Genomic DNA, 15,847 nt, shown 5'->3' on the forward strand with positions numbered 1-15,847 from the left:
GAATCCGGTACGTCGTAAAGAATTTGATTAACAGCCATAACTTTCATTTCGCTACGTAATATCCCGAGCTTCTCATGCAAATCCCAATGCTTGACTATACTTTTCATACCTTCCGTCGACGTTATACAAATTTCGGCGATAAATATTCATTGTCTCGGACGGGCATACTCCATTTACTACGTTCCGCATTACCATCGATCACAATATCTAACCTGCCTCCAGAAATAAAGTACGAAAATCCTCCAAATTCAGTTTTTCGGTAGTTCAGGATTTACACCGCAACTATCATTCCCTCTTCCAGAAGTCGATGTCAGTCAGTTCCAGGCTCCTGCGCAAACAAGCAACTCGTTCGCTCGATGAGCCCAGGATGAATCCGAGCAACGCGACGGTCACACCCTTGTCCTCTGGTTCCGGAGAAGCTACGTATGCTCTTCGCCGAAGCTGTGCGTCGCGTCGACCGGATCAGCCATGAGTGGTAGGGATTCCCGTTACACCTTCGGCCCCTTCCTCGACTCGGACTTCTGGACCGTAGACTTTGGAATCCCCTCTTTCTCGGGCAGCATCTCGTCCTCACGCGGTCAGCTGGACCACTGTAGGTCCGGCCATACGCGGATGAAATACCTGAGAGCGTTCAAAGGTTGCGTCCTGCCGCAGAACCTCGCGTCGCTCGTGACTTGGGCATGGATTCGTTCTTCGAAAGTTTTCAAGGGATTTGCGACCGCATGACACGGGCTTACGGATTATAAATATCACCGAGTGCCCGTGTTTCGGTTTTTAATTTTTCCTTCTCTAGAGGGGGGAAAGAAATTCGAGACAGGCATATATATTTTTTTGTGGGAATTTTTATTTGCTCACTTGTTACAATGCCTTTTCTGCATGTCGATCAGAATACGCAGGCATATCTATCTACATTTAATCGTTGAATTTCCGAGGATTTTGAACACCCTATTTATAATATTTTCCACAGACCTGTTAGCTCGTTAGTATACCAAACGTCTTGATAGTTTTTTCTCATGTTTTTCGAAACCGGTATACTTAACGACAGAGTATTTTTCATGCATAACATTACGTAGGTTATACCTACGTCATTTGACGAATGCTCTCCGCAGCTATTCGATATACATGTACTAGGAAGGGCCATTATCGTCATCAGACCATCAAAAACGTTGATGAGTTAAGCAGGCTGTCACGTTTCTCGCCAGCTAGGGAATGAAATTATGTGACCTTTTTCAACGACTCGATGGGAGGGTTAATAGAAAGAAAAAAAAAAACTACCCAACTGTGAATGATGTGTTCGAAACAGATCTCAACTTATCGGTGTATCTCTGCAACGATCGAGCTAGGGGTGAAAAAACTATCGGTTGAAGACAGACGCGTCTGATCGGCTGCTCCATGCTGTGACCCACTGCAACGCAGCTTGACGACGATGTCTGTAGGACATCAGGCATCGAGATGCTCAAGTGACCGCGACAAGTGCATACACAATAAACAGCCTGCCTGTGCATACGTGGGGCGGGGTCGAGATTTTATAACTATGCTTTATTTGCTCTCCCTCTCTCTCTCTCTCTCTCTCTCTTCCTCTCGGGATAATTAGCATTGCAAATATGTGAGGATTAGTGTATAGGTGTAGATTTATCTTTCATACATATGCCCGCGCAACAAACAGTGCCGTAGGATAAACGGCGTTATACGCTGCGTCGGTTAAATACTGTGGGAGATTCTTGTAGCGGTACTGCTGCGATTATGTAGCTCTTCGTTTACTTGTTTATTTATTTATTTATTTATTTATTCATTCATTTCCGGGGCACGTTGTAGAGCGAGTCGGGTTAGGCTAGTCATTAATCATACCGTCTTCGATACGCGTAAATTATATGTACACGCAGGCTAGACGAGCTCCTATACCGTACGCACAATATTGCTTCTGCTTCGGCTCTGGTATTTAATTGGAAGAGTGAGACATGCCGTGAAATTTTTTCATCTCTCATTCACTAAACTCTGCCCGTTACATTCCTATTATCGATGGTCAAGAATAGAAATACAACGCTTGTACGGTCACATTGTGCGGATTCTCATGACTAACTGGAATGGATTAGAATTCTGACCATCTCGTTAGAGTTCCCTCGATGTATACGAACAAATTGTAACTCTACAATATTCGGTGTGCTTATTATCTTGTGGCCATGTGAAATTGATGTTTTTATTATAGTAGGATATGTTTTTCACATTGGCAAGTCAACATCCTTGAGAATCGACGGTGAACGGATGGAGTCAGTGATCCACGACTTGAAATTATTCAAAAACAAATCCCGTCATTTCAACATGATAGCGAGGATTGAAATTTATTTCATAATTATACTTGCTATACATGCAGACACGGGCTTTGACTGCGTGACAAATTAGTTTAATGTTTTAAAATTTCGTCATTGTTTTGAAAATCTTTCCGAGGAGAGGTGACGGAAATTTGAACTTTGATAAAAAAAATTTGCCAACCCAATGAATAGTCATGACTTAAACCTGCGTCACTTATCTTATAACTTCGGTAGGTATTTTGAATTAAACACGGGTCTTCTTTTGACTTCTACACGATGTAGAAATCAACTGTGATATTTTTGCAACATCTTATACCTACAGCAGGTGTACGGTACCAACCGTTAAATACATTAATTAATCATGTGGCTGCAAAATGCTTTGCGCTATCAAGTTCTCGCTGAAGTTTATGTATCTGTGCCTGTGCGAACACGTCTGCACGTACGTTTGGCCAAATGCATTTCATCATGTGTGCACGTAGTGAACTCGACGTGCGCTCGCACAAAATCTGACTGATGTTTATCAATGGAAGCAATTAACATTCGACTGATTACACATGAAGGTGACAATGAATGAGGAGTCGGTTTCTTTCTGTGGATATTTCGAAACGAGCAGGAATGCGGTACACGGCGAAGAAATCGTGCCGAGAAAAGTGTTGACACATATAATACTTGTCGTAGCCATTCCTGAAGTTCTGCGTCGATTAGTGCAGTAATGAGTTGCGACTTGGGCGAAAAGAGAGAATGAGAATATGAGTATGTCCTATTCGCGTGCGACTTTGGACTATAACCTGTGTTGGATAGACGTTAAACCACTCTGAATTAGCTGATGTTAAACACGTTTTTTTCAAACACTTTTAAAGTGTAATAAATGAATGCTAATTTAGAAAATCTGCAAACACGCAATGAGACGACGAGTTATGGTAATTGGTAATTAATTAAAACGCGAAAATACAGTTTTGCACCTCGTACTGCGTACTGTATCGTTAAATGTGTAACGCTGTCGCGCCGATTTTAACGTTCGCAATATATGATAACCTTAATTTGGCATTGAAGTTGGCACGTTTGTTTTTGCATCACACTCATCGAATGCATGTGTGCTATGTCATGCATTGTTAATCAGTCGGTTTGTTTCAATTCTCAGGGTTATACCTGAAATTATAGACGTAAATCAATCGCGGCTTAATTGGATCAAAGATTGGTTCTCTAGGTGAGAATATTGTGTTGTGTGAATTACCTATTGTGCATTTTTTATTCCCTTCCCTCGGCAAAGTCTGAAGTCGTTTAATATGCTTATTAGTGGACTTAATGAGTCGAGGTTATACCGTTACTTTTTTACCGATGATAAGTCGATCCGTGCTGTTTGCCTGACGGCTATACGAGCTGCAGAATAGTTTACATAACATATTAACCCAAATGGCAATGTTGGCGCATAAACGTTTGAGGGAAATTAGAGTTTACTTCGCTTCATTTTAATTTTACAGCAAATCGTTGAGAATTTATTTTGCAATCTATGATTAGGAATTTATGGTGACCTTATAGAATGATAATTTTTTATTTCTAGCTTCATAACATATTTACAAATACATATAATTACTGGAATTTCATAATTGCCGAAGGATTGAGACCCAGACGAGAGAGAGCCGCTTATGTGGGAACCAGGTAGAACAGTTGCGTGAGTCGCACTCGCGTTCAGCAACGAATAAATGACCATGTAGAAATAAATTCTCGCCATTGAAATGTGCAAAGCACGTATTGAGAAACCCAAAGTCTTGCAAATATTTTACCATCATGTATAGGTATTGGCAGATTATGCAAAGTGCAGGTGATCAAAGGAATGATCGTGATAAGAACTGATCGAGCCAGAAACACAAATCTGTCATAAAGTGTGAGGAGTGGGCAGAGTTTGTCGATCGTTTGATCGGTTAATCTTATAATTTGATACAAATTACTTACCACTTCGGTGCCGGAGGGACGGACGCGAGCGCCAACGCAGCTAAAAGCGTTTAAATCCTGACGCAATTACGTGGGCAGATATAAAATGGTTCTACGAGCGAGGCGAGGCAATTCGATTGTTCCGTTCAATATCCGGCCAAGTTGTTGATGGATGAAAGTTTTGTAAAATTGAACCTACAAATAGCCGGTAAAATATGCGTTTGCATTGAAAATTCTGCTTTATTTTTCATTATCCGTACGTTATCACTGATTGTGAAACGTAAGTATAATTGCCTTTATACGGTTTAAATTTCATACGTGTTTACTGCTTTCACGTATCTTCACCGAGACTTGGCAAATGTTTGATCACGAGATAACGTAACTGACTGCTCTCCAGATTAGGCAAAACTGTAAAATAAAAAATCAAAGGATCGTTAAAATTTGGAAAATTTTTAACAGCACGGTTTCAAGTCGATAGCTCAATCGAATGCTAATAGTACTGGTTATCTCATCAAAAAAACGAGGACGCATAATTCATGGTGAACAGATCCAGGTATCCAACGGGTCTGATGTAAGTTGCGACATCTTCTTCCATATTTCACTTTGAAGCGATGTCTTGAACGAAATGTCAATCTCTACCGAATGAAGACGTTTGCTTTCTCTCTTCGGGATCATTGGCGCGAACGGATGGTCAAACATTGGCCATCGGAGAATGAAAAAGCCCTTATCTCAAGTGGCCGTTGAGCCCGCGACGTCCAGTATCGCTTGGCTACCGGTCGATTGTGTCTTCCTCTTTCCTTAAGTCACCTTAAGTCGCATTCGCCTCCGCCGGCGATGTCCGATGTCCGTTGTCCGTTGTCCAGGCGTGCGTCCCTCCTCTGTCGAGGAGGCGTCCCTCTCACTCGAAGGCGCCTGGCCCGGTGGCCATGCCACGGAGTTGCCAGTCGCATCTGTGGTCCACCGCGGGACACGAGTACATAACAGAGTAAGGATCGCGATCACGGAGTGGCCTCCTCAAGAGCCATGTGCCACTGACAACCGACCAGTCTGACACCGATCGTCGCCCGGTCGCCGATCCGATTAACGTTTATTACACCGTAAATATAATCGCCAATTTCCACCTTTAACACGTATCGGTAATTTGTGAATGTGAAATGATCGATCTAAATTATAATCTGTAAATTGGCCATCCGCTCGTTTGTAAATATAATTATTCTTCTAAATACATCAGACATTGGCGTTAATAATCTTCATCGGTCAAGTTTTTTGTGTGTCGAGTGTATACGGAATACAGTGTAGTTATTAGATCTAATTGATTCACCCGAGATTTTAACTGGTGTTGAAGTTTATCATGTGAAAATAATAATGCTCGCTATCGTAATTTTGCCGATTAGAAGAAGAATTGAGGAATTTTTTGTGTATTTTCGTTTGTAAGTTCCCATGAATCGAGATCGGCAATAACGATCGTTGTTAACGTCAACGATGAGGCTGCGGTTGTTGCTTCTTCAAGCACTGTCGTCTATTGTTCTACTCGCTGAACTCGAATAGCTTTCGATTATATTTCAATCGAAAGACCTAGGTTATACAACATTATTACAATCATAGTTCGAAGAGTCGCACTCGATCGCCATCCCTATCGCAATGATCCATTCACTGAACACTCCATGTCCGTTTGGTCAAGAGTTCCGTTCTCCTCGCATTGAAATAAACTTGCCTAGGCTTTTGAGATATCTCGTCCGTGTAGGATAATCAAACTGACGCTCAATTCTGAAATTCTTATTTATCTGCAGCACCTTTGTCCGTCTCCCGGTCCGTTTGCTGGCATTCTTACTTTCCTGTATAAAACGGAAGTTATAGAGCAGTCGAGTCCGGCAAACGTACCATTTCCTCGATTCCATTCTACAGTTACTTTGGTGCAGTAATTTCTTGACGGATAAATTGCTATCGGTTTTTAAGTCAAGATGACGTTGAATTCCTTAATTTCATCAGAGCGCAGACTTCGAACTGGATGAGTGTTCACTTTTCTACTAGTATTACTGCATACTTACACGACATAGACGGGCATCTGCAGTGGCTGTCAGGTTCTTGTTACCGTGATAAAACCGTGAGAAACAATGCGATGAAACTTGTACAACCCTCCGAGCATTTCAAGCGATCAATTATGACCAGTCATATATATTAGAAAGTTATCATTGTTGTCAAAAGTGTCACGGAAATGATTCAAAACCCTTACATAAACGGGCTCTTGTGTTGAAAAGAATTGTCCGCTACTCTGTAACGATCGAGCAGAAACAGCTGCTGTTACGTCAAACAGCGCCAATGACCGATTATAAAATCATATTACCGTATATAGAAAACTTTCACGGCATCTATGCGTGTCCGCATGTGTGATCGCGTTTGTGTTTGTGCGATTGTGGACGAACGCTAGTGCTCGGACCCTGTGGGCAATGTCCGATTTTATTGTACATGATAAATCGATCGCGATCTTCTTGCGAAGTTACATTGTTCACTGGTTCCGAACCCCTGCGTATCACCGGAACAGCCAACCTTCCAGCCTCTGTTCTGGTCCGTTGTAATAACAGATTCCGCAAATCCATTGTGATTCCACAGCTTCCTAGTATTTCTATAACGAGTATAGATTTCGATCGTCCAGTAACGATAATCGTCTAAACAACTACCGTATTGTAGTTCACGGATTATTGTCCGAACGCACAAAAACCGAGGTTTGGTTTCCTGTGGGTAGAAAGCGTGGCTATGCGCGGAGGCCATCTGCTAAAACGTTTACAAATGCTTACAAACACGCGGCTCTTCTGGACCTGCGAAATAATTGCCCATTGCTCAATATATGTATAACAAGCGATTACCTACGCCTATATCCTTGCGGCCTCAAATGTGAATAGTTACTCATAATAATATATCCCGCGTTCGCCTAATGTCCGTTTATAACCGTTTAAGGGAGGAACGTTCATCGTTGTTTTTCTTCTTAACAATCCCGCGTCGATAACATAGAAGCTTTAAAACTGCCTCGTTATATTTTCGAAGCCATCGTCTGCAGTTACCTAATAAAGAGGAAAAATAAGAAAATGTGAACAATAGTCAATTCAATGAGATAATTGGTGATTATTCGTGTTCGCAATCTGTGACCGAAAGGGATCGACCCGGATCGATAGCACCAAAGTGTTGATGGATGAGGTTTTATTTGTCGAACTGTGGGTGGAGAGGCTCAGTGTTGTTCTTTGAAAATGAAGTGGGCTGCTTCTTCAAACACTACTTGAGTACCGATCGGCGTGTCAGCTACTTGCCGAATGTATGCTTGGGACTCTTAAACGGTATTGCCGAAAATCATCATACGGTATATTTCGATGATGATAGATAGCCTGTACAAATTGTTGGGTTAACGATGCTTGATGGGGTTTGGTTGACAGTTAGAATTTGTGAAATCTTCAGAAGACAGAGAATCCTTGCTCGAGGCTATGTGTCAGGTATACCGGCTAACAGTACGTGTTCCTTGCGATCATAATGCTGTTATATGCTTCATGCTTGAGCAATGTACCTATATGTATATTCCTCGGCGAATAGCACACAGTAGACAGCCCGTTATGTAACAGTTTCCGTGATGTATTTATATACGCGCACTTATGCGCTTCGGATTTCGATTTATGCTTCGTGGAATTCTTATGTGAGACAAAAATGTAACTTTCGTTAATCGAACGTGGTAGGTACGACGATTCTGGGCCCGATTTAAGATCGTTCGAAGCGTGTATGATTGCTACCGGTACGACACGTTATTATATCCATTACACGTAACGGATCATTCAAATTTCACAATGGAAATGGATTGACGCGTTCTCTAAAGATGATCGTTGTGCCTGGTCCATTGATTTTTTGTAGGTTGGTACGTAACTCTCACAATTTGCTCCACCGACGAAGCTTCTACTCGGAGGTAATTTTATCACGGCAGGTATCGGCCTAAGGAGATTCACACAATATCGACGGTTATAATGGCGGATTCAATGTTTCCGCTAGCGCATAAACCGCAACTGACAAGCAACTGTACATTTTATTCAGTTTTCATCGCTCCAAACAATAACTGAATCGTGGTCTCGGTCGTCACGCACGAATTACTATTTGACTTTTCCGCTCGCAATGGCGCTTTGGACATTAATTTTTTACACCGCTTCATTCCTTGTTTTATAGTTTTTATCTCCTCCTCATTGCGCCCAATTATCAACATCTATTGTAAGAGCAGACCGCTGACGTGTAATCATCGAGGCAAACATTTTTTATCTTTTACTCGTGGACGAACGAAACACAGTTCGGATAGGAAGAATTTCGCGCTAAAGTGGGCAGATTTTCATTGAAACGCGTTGGCGGTAGTTGTTGAGTATTAAAAAGGAGCTGGTCTTGGGACCGAGGCGTTGGGAGTGACCAATAGCCGTGGTTAATAGTCAGGACGCGTTTTGCAAGGATGACACACGTTCCTAAGCAATTCACCACACCGTGTGGCAATGCACCAAAATGTCCTCCAGCTCGTTTGTCCTTGGGCCAAAAATATACACAGACTCGTGCGCCTTTTGATTTTCAAACAATCCCTTTCACGCTTAACACCGGAGTTTTTGTAATTCTCCTTATTATACCTCTTCTTAATTATCCACGTAATTATCCGATCGACGTCGGTCTGTCTGATACTAAAGTGCGATAAGACAATGACAATGGAGTCTGTTCTTTACTCCTATCAAGCGTTGTCCGAATTTGACCGATCTCGACTCGCAACATTGAACTACGAATTTTACCGTACGCAACATTCGCAGGTAATCCTTGGAACATCGTTCACAGCACAGGATGCGTGCGGTTATATTCTGTGAAAATACACCTTCGAGTAAGGAATGAGTACAGTAATCCATATACATATATCGTACACTTTATTTCGCTCTTTACCCCCTTCACGTGCGTCAGTAGCTATGAAAGCTTTCGTGTCGGTTTCCATCGAATGGTGTGTGATTCACGGAGAAAACAAAGCATCGAAGCGTCGTAATGACGGTGAAACGCCTGTTTTCATACACTGCGAATTAGGTGGAAAAAAAAGTATTTTCATTTGCCTGTCAATCCGCTCGGTAATTCATATAATAACGTTTGAGTTATAGCCAGCTCAGAATGACGTTCATGAGGTGGCCCCTCGCATTACGATGATTCTATTTTCAAAACCTGGTTCCGTCAACGTCAGGTGCAACCGATACCCGCCGTACTTACAAGGCTCATCAGTTCTTCTACGTACCAATTACAATCACTACCGAGTTCCCGTTGCCTCGAGCATCTTCGGAGCGTGGTTAGTGAATCTTCCACCACGTATGCTTCTGGACCAAAAGTCGGTAAACTTATTCTTCGCAAAGTCGTTCGATGGACGGTTTCGGAGACTGCGGAAACCCAGTGACCGTGATGCTTCCCCGGAAATATTTGTTACCGTTTCAATACCACCAGCACTCAGCAATGCGTGAAAATAGAGAGATAAGACGTTCGATCTGTAATGCTACTTGTATCGTTTATACCTCCGGAGCACAACCCAGCTGCTCCCTGGACTACACGGGGCCTTTAAGGCGTCAGCTTTGTCGCGTAAACGGAGGCGAGGCGTTAATATGAGAAACTCATAGAAGGTCTGATTAGTATGCACAATAGATTGTGAAACTGGGAATTGTTGTCAAGTGAGTCGCGCGTTTTTCACAATCGCGAACTCGGCGCTGCGCCGGTTTGACATCATACGGTCTAACCTGACAAATTTTCCACGTTCTTTCTTGTCGTTCAATTATTCTTGATCTGGAACTAGATACTAATGGCGTTTAATTATACTTGTCATGATTCTTGTACATACCGCCGCGCCGACCGCTGGACCGGTTCGTGAGCTCGCTCGCTCTGTTTCGCGCGCTATTTCCGCCGTCCGTACGGCCGACTTCCGTTTTTTACACGCCGTCCAGTGCGATAAGCTGCACCGCAAGCTGCTAGCCAACCGTTCCACGTCACGTACATTATACATCGATGCTTCTGCAAGCACATGGATATGGGTATAAAGTGTGCGAGCTAGTTTTTACGTCAACTTGGCTTATCTACCAAGCCTTTCGAAATTTCTGCCTGATTGGTTTGTATTTAATCTTTAACGATCGGAAGGTGAGCCCTCGCACGGCGAGCTTTGTTCTACCGTCATATACATACAGGAACGTGTACATCCAGCGAAATACTCTCTGATATCACTCGTCACAGCGACAAAGTATGCTAACGCACGCGGTAATATAACAATATCAGCACCCTCTCCGAGACTGCATGAATCGGAAACTGCGGTATCGCGTTATCGACGATTCCACTTGAGCCGGGCAAACAGGGTGCAACGACAGCTATAGGGCGTTGCAAGATATATGCCTATGGGTTCTGCAGATCTGGGTTGAGGTCGTTAAGATATACCTAACGTGTATAATTCCCATGAAATAAAGCTCGACGCGTATGCGCCTCGATTAGTTTTATGGTTACGATGTAGTCGGCACGGAAATTCCCTCGATGCATGCAGTTATAATTTATATAACGTATATATCACGTATGCGAATGTTGAAATTCACCACAGCGTTAATTATAAGCTACTGTTACTCCATCGTTCGGTATCGCGGACTTGCGCGAATAACCTGCATTGCACAGGTCGACCGAGGACGAGATTTTCTTCCGGTTGAGTCTGGTAAACTGCGGGGCGCGTTGAAGAGCGACAATTTATTTCATCCTTCTAGAGGACAGGCTTTTCATCTTTACTCGCAAAAGGATTTGAATTATTGCGATAAACACCGAGGTATCTCCGAAGCGGCGCATATAAGCGATCGATACAGGCGTTGCCATCGGCGAAATAAGTTCAGTTTATTCTTAGTAGTTGTGCAGAAATTGCTCTAGCCTGCGCAGAGTACACGTATGGTCGTGGTGAAATAAAATGTTGAAAAGGTGAAAAATATTATAGCGGAAAATTTGAACTGTCGTAATCTATTGCCGAGAAATTTACCTATTAATCGCTTATCGCTGCTCCAGGCTGTTTATGTAGTAGATAACTCCAGGCAACATGTTCGCCGGCTGTGATTCATGTACGGTATACCTATACATACACCTATAGGATGATTCCACCTCGCGAATGAGTCATCGGTAAAGGCAAGCGTGGAGCACACCGGCCACACCGAAGATTGCCGCATTATCAAAAGGGTTGAATTTTGCCATAAGCATAATGATTTGCGAGCTGATTTTGGTTGTGTATGGATTTTGAGGATTTTTGACGTCCGCTTGGAAAGCTCGCGGTTGTTGCATTAATCGATTGCGCAACTTGAGGTCTGCTCGTATTCGCTGATATATATCTACGCACGGCGAGGTTAAATCAGGATGAAGTCGGTTTCAATGATTAGTCACATAAAACGTGGACTTGTGGTTAAACTTCACGGCGAAGTCCATGGGGCAGATACCACGCCATGCCAGAGCGGAGTCTGGTTGGCGGTGTTGCAGCGATCGCGTGCGTTCCGATACTCCTAATTAAAACATACATAATCTCTAACCAATGATCTCCCCAAGGGTTCTCCTGTGTCTACATTAAGTACCATACCGAGTGAATAATAAAGGCCGACGTTAACGAGGTGCAAACTGAAATTCCTCGCTACCGTTCGCTGTACACCTATAATATAAACTTTGTTGTGGAACTGATACATGGACGTGGCTATCGGATCGTTTATCGCGTACAAATGAAGTTAATAATGTGGTCATAGTCGGCCATGTTGAAGTGGGTGCATCACTCTCCGTTGCCGAAAAACCACGTGACTGTGGTCACGACAACGCAGCCCTCCACGAAGAAAGGTGACAAGGAGGTCAACGCCCAACAGAACGTAACGCAGAAGACAACACATGACCAGAACCAGAGTGATATGTTGGACGTCTGCACCCGAAAACGATTCGGGGTAAGGTTTAATTTCAAGGAAATATTCATTGTCATCGTATTCGATTCAGAATGGTCTTTTCCCGATTTTTGTATAGATTGTACCTTCGTGAAATTGTCTGTCGTAACGTGTGTGTATGTTTTCTTTCATTCCGTCGACTATCATATTGATATTATAGGCGTTACAAAAAACCTCTCAATTCAACTTCGTAGTGTCGAGGTCTGACTTTAACATAGTCATCCTTGAACCCTTTTTCAAGTTTTTTCATTATACGTTGTCTGCTCAAACTATTACTACCAGAATACGCTAGTGACCCAAATCTCTCGACATTTGGAACGTTTTCATATTCCGATTGTGATTTCAAACCTTTGTAATAAGACTTAACTCCGTCACCACTCTCGATGAAAAGTCTCCGCGCCTGTCTTAAGAATGTTCAAGAACGTCTGTAATGGAAGAAGTTAATTTTTGTATCATTGTACCTCACCTCGGGACAAACATTTTTCTTTTTCAAAGAATTCCAGTGAATTCCTTTGGTATTATATCATCGGCGGGAGTATTTCGGAGTCGTTCAATGCTGCTGAATTACTCCCGTGACAGAGATGCCTGCCCGTCTTAAAGTGCAGCAAGTCGGTGAATATGAAATATACCCACACGTATGCAATAAATATCTGAAAATATGAGTAGGTATCCCACGAGCGCACTTCTCGGCGTGCCTCGTTTCCATCATCGTGTACCCAAACCGATCACCTGCTCGCTGTCACAATTAGTATAAGCCTCGTTACACGCGTATTATATTTGTACATGAATATTATATCAATCAGACGAATCCGTACCGCTGAGGTCATTCTTATTCATAACATGGTTGGGATCCGATCGAGCACCTGCACATGCTATGTTATTCAATATGCGGGTTTTACTTGAGATAACACCGACTCACCGCGCACATGCCGTGATCTATGGTACCTATCCGCCTTTAAACAGACGTTGCGAATCGAAGGTTGAATGTCATACGCACCGCGCCAAACCATTGCCCATCTCTACCGATGTGTAACCGCGTACGTTTCAAACGAGGAATGACTGATTGCGTTACCGACTCAAGAATACCGCTCACAATTAGCGACGGTATAAGGAGGGGCTTGTAAGCTACAAGTACCCGTACACGCGGAGGTATATCTGCAGCCCGACCTTCGACCTCTGCATAGTACACGGGACTTTTTTTCAAGCCAAGACGAGCGGGAGAAGATGATCGATAACCCGCAGTCATCGCGTTGATTAAAGTTCTACCGAGAACTCGATCAGTCCGCAATCTTTTAGCTCCTTCTCGCCGCAAATTTTCTCCATCAATTTGTCCTTGTCGATCTTTTTAGCGACGTCGGCGCGGTGAACGCCAAGCATTTTCCCTTCACTTGCTGTTATGCGTCATAGAACACCATGGGATCTATTAGACACACCTAAAACTCGCGTCATCCCAACACCGAGCTTCAGGACTCCGTTTGATCGTTACGTGAAAGCATGTGGGGTTATTCTGATAACTCATCTCGGCTGATTGTTATAAGCATGCGCTCCCTGTAACTTGTGTATTACCTATATTGAACCGCAGGGAGAGCGAAATAGAATGAGAAAGATCCTGAGTCACGTCAAGTTGTGCTTACATTCGATTATTGGTCTACTATATGCTGAAAGTGTGGAAAAGGACGTATTTGCCTTACCATATTACACTATCGTTGATAGATACGTCAGAGATAGAGATGGAGAAAGAGAAATATACGCCTGTCGATATTAAATGTTGAACGTAACATTGCCTCTATGATTTAGTTACGATATGTCGACGACTGAACAACTTGTAACTCATGTTACGTACGTTCTCCATAATACTAACCGTGCTGTTGGCACTAAGCGTGTGCTTGTGTCGTGGGTTACCAGAAAGAACTATCTAGGTATTGCAAGGTTGTGGGTCTCGGGACTTTCATTTTCGCGAGACTTAGTTTACATTCAAATTCCAGTTGAAACTGGATTTGAGATGTGAATATATACGATACCTCTCGTGCCTGGTATCCCATTATTTTTAATTCGACTCGTTCCACATTGGCCAATCGAATGAACGAGTTATTGTATTAATTGTAAATTTTTTACAATATACGGGGCAAACTTGTTTGCGATAGAAAATCATCCAAACCTGATGGAAAAGTTTTTTCTCTCGAGGCTCCAAGTACGAGTACAGAATTGCGTCGTGATTTCCAAGAAACACCAGGATAGCTACGACTCGAGCGATAAACTTTCACCAATAAAATAGATCGATTAGAAGAGAATTACATCGGTCGATTAATCTCTTTCAAGCAATTCCCTATTGTCGTGGTATCCACGGTTAAAGTCCAGTTACACTCATTGACGTATTTTTAATTCACCTCAGTTTTTATCATTACCTTAAATCAAACCTCGATCGTATTATTTATTCCCTCGAAATTACGTTTTACCGCAGAGTATCCATCAAACGAAGCTTTAGTCGCGTATAAAAGTCTACCGGTGATCGGTGAAGTGCAGGTGGGTCGAACCAACAAATACACATCTCATTCCGTTTGGCAAAAGTATCAGCTTTCACGTGGTCGCGTGCCGCGAGAATTAATATTCCTAAGGCGCTCCTCGCTGTGATTCTCGCCTTATTTAGTACCGCGCGAATCTCGTCGGCTACAGCAAGAAGTTATAGTAGACATGTAAAAACGGTCAACTTAAATTAATTTATACCCTGTTCATGTTTAATGGTAATTATACTGTGTTTCGGTGCTTGCACCCATGAGTATGACTTCGGTATGTCTCGAGGAAGCGACGAATCGTGCTTCGTTCGGTCTTTTCGACAGAGATCGAGTTTACAATACAAGGTGAAGGGAAAGAAAGTAAAAGAGAATCGCGGATCAAACATCTGGCATGCTGTGCCAAAGGGTCTTCCGGGATTCGCTTCGCGATGCACGTGATCGACCAAGACACGTCTGTCGAAAACGTGAACGTGCCGTAAAATTTTGTGAAATTCACCAACTTCTAATTGGAGGTAAAAGCACGTCGCTCTCTCTAGAAATTGCTCAATTGTTCGTCCTGGAATCCGTTGAACGTCGATACGTGCAAGAAAATCGGTTATAATTAACTCGAAATGCCTCGCTCCCTCCCCTCAGGAAACACCGTCGTTCAAATATACTATATCTGCAACTTCATTATCCTTCGGTTGGTAAATGATTCGAGAATTTTACTTGGCTCGAATACCAATACCGTTCACTTTCACCCCGTCCTAGTCAGCTGGAATTCCAGAGAAGACTGCGCCGTCGCGTGATTACAAATCGGTAGTCGCATTCGACTCTATGAACGCTAATGATTTCGATTTTCAATTGTACGTACCTATAACCAAACTGATAGAACTGCTATGATAAAATGATACGTGTTGATCAGGAAATACATATAATCCTTCGATATTACACGGTGGCTATAATTAAACTGAGACTAACTTTACAGGTACAACGAAAATTTTTTGTTACGAAAAAAAAAGAAAAAAAGAATGCGATCCGATTGTGATTCTGATCGAGACAACCATATAACTACAGCTCATTCTCTGCCGTCGATAGACGGGTTCTTGTGATTGAATTTAAAACAGAATGGCAAATCTCAACTTCGCCGAATTTG

General features: G+C 42.7%; 1 protein-coding gene across 6 annotated transcripts in view; it reads left to right on the forward strand.

Moving 5' to 3' along the window:
• The window catches only part of LOC124299740 (rhophilin-2), a 50,646-nt gene that overhangs the window by 16,672 nt on the left and 18,127 nt on the right, over positions 1-15,847 (forward strand). Inside the window, exons 1-2 of one of the 6 annotated variants that reach the window (XM_046753071.1) lie at positions 5,170-5,671; positions 11,823-12,202. The exons of 2 other annotated variants lie outside the window; for them this stretch is intronic. In XM_046753071.1, the coding sequence (XP_046609027.1) occupies positions 12,020-12,202 (183 nt within the window). In that variant the 5' untranslated portion in view covers positions 5,170-5,671; positions 11,823-12,019. Of the gene's footprint in view, positions 1-5,169; positions 5,672-11,324; positions 12,203-15,847 lie in introns of those variants that run through there. 3 more of the 6 variants (XM_046753066.1, XM_046753068.1, XM_046753067.1) reach the window with 3 other exon arrangements.

This window comes from Neodiprion virginianus, chromosome 3 (assembly GCF_021901495.1).
Source record: "Neodiprion virginianus isolate iyNeoVirg1 chromosome 3, iyNeoVirg1.1, whole genome shotgun sequence".
NCBI lineage: Eukaryota > Metazoa > Arthropoda > Insecta > Hymenoptera > Diprionidae > Neodiprion > Neodiprion virginianus.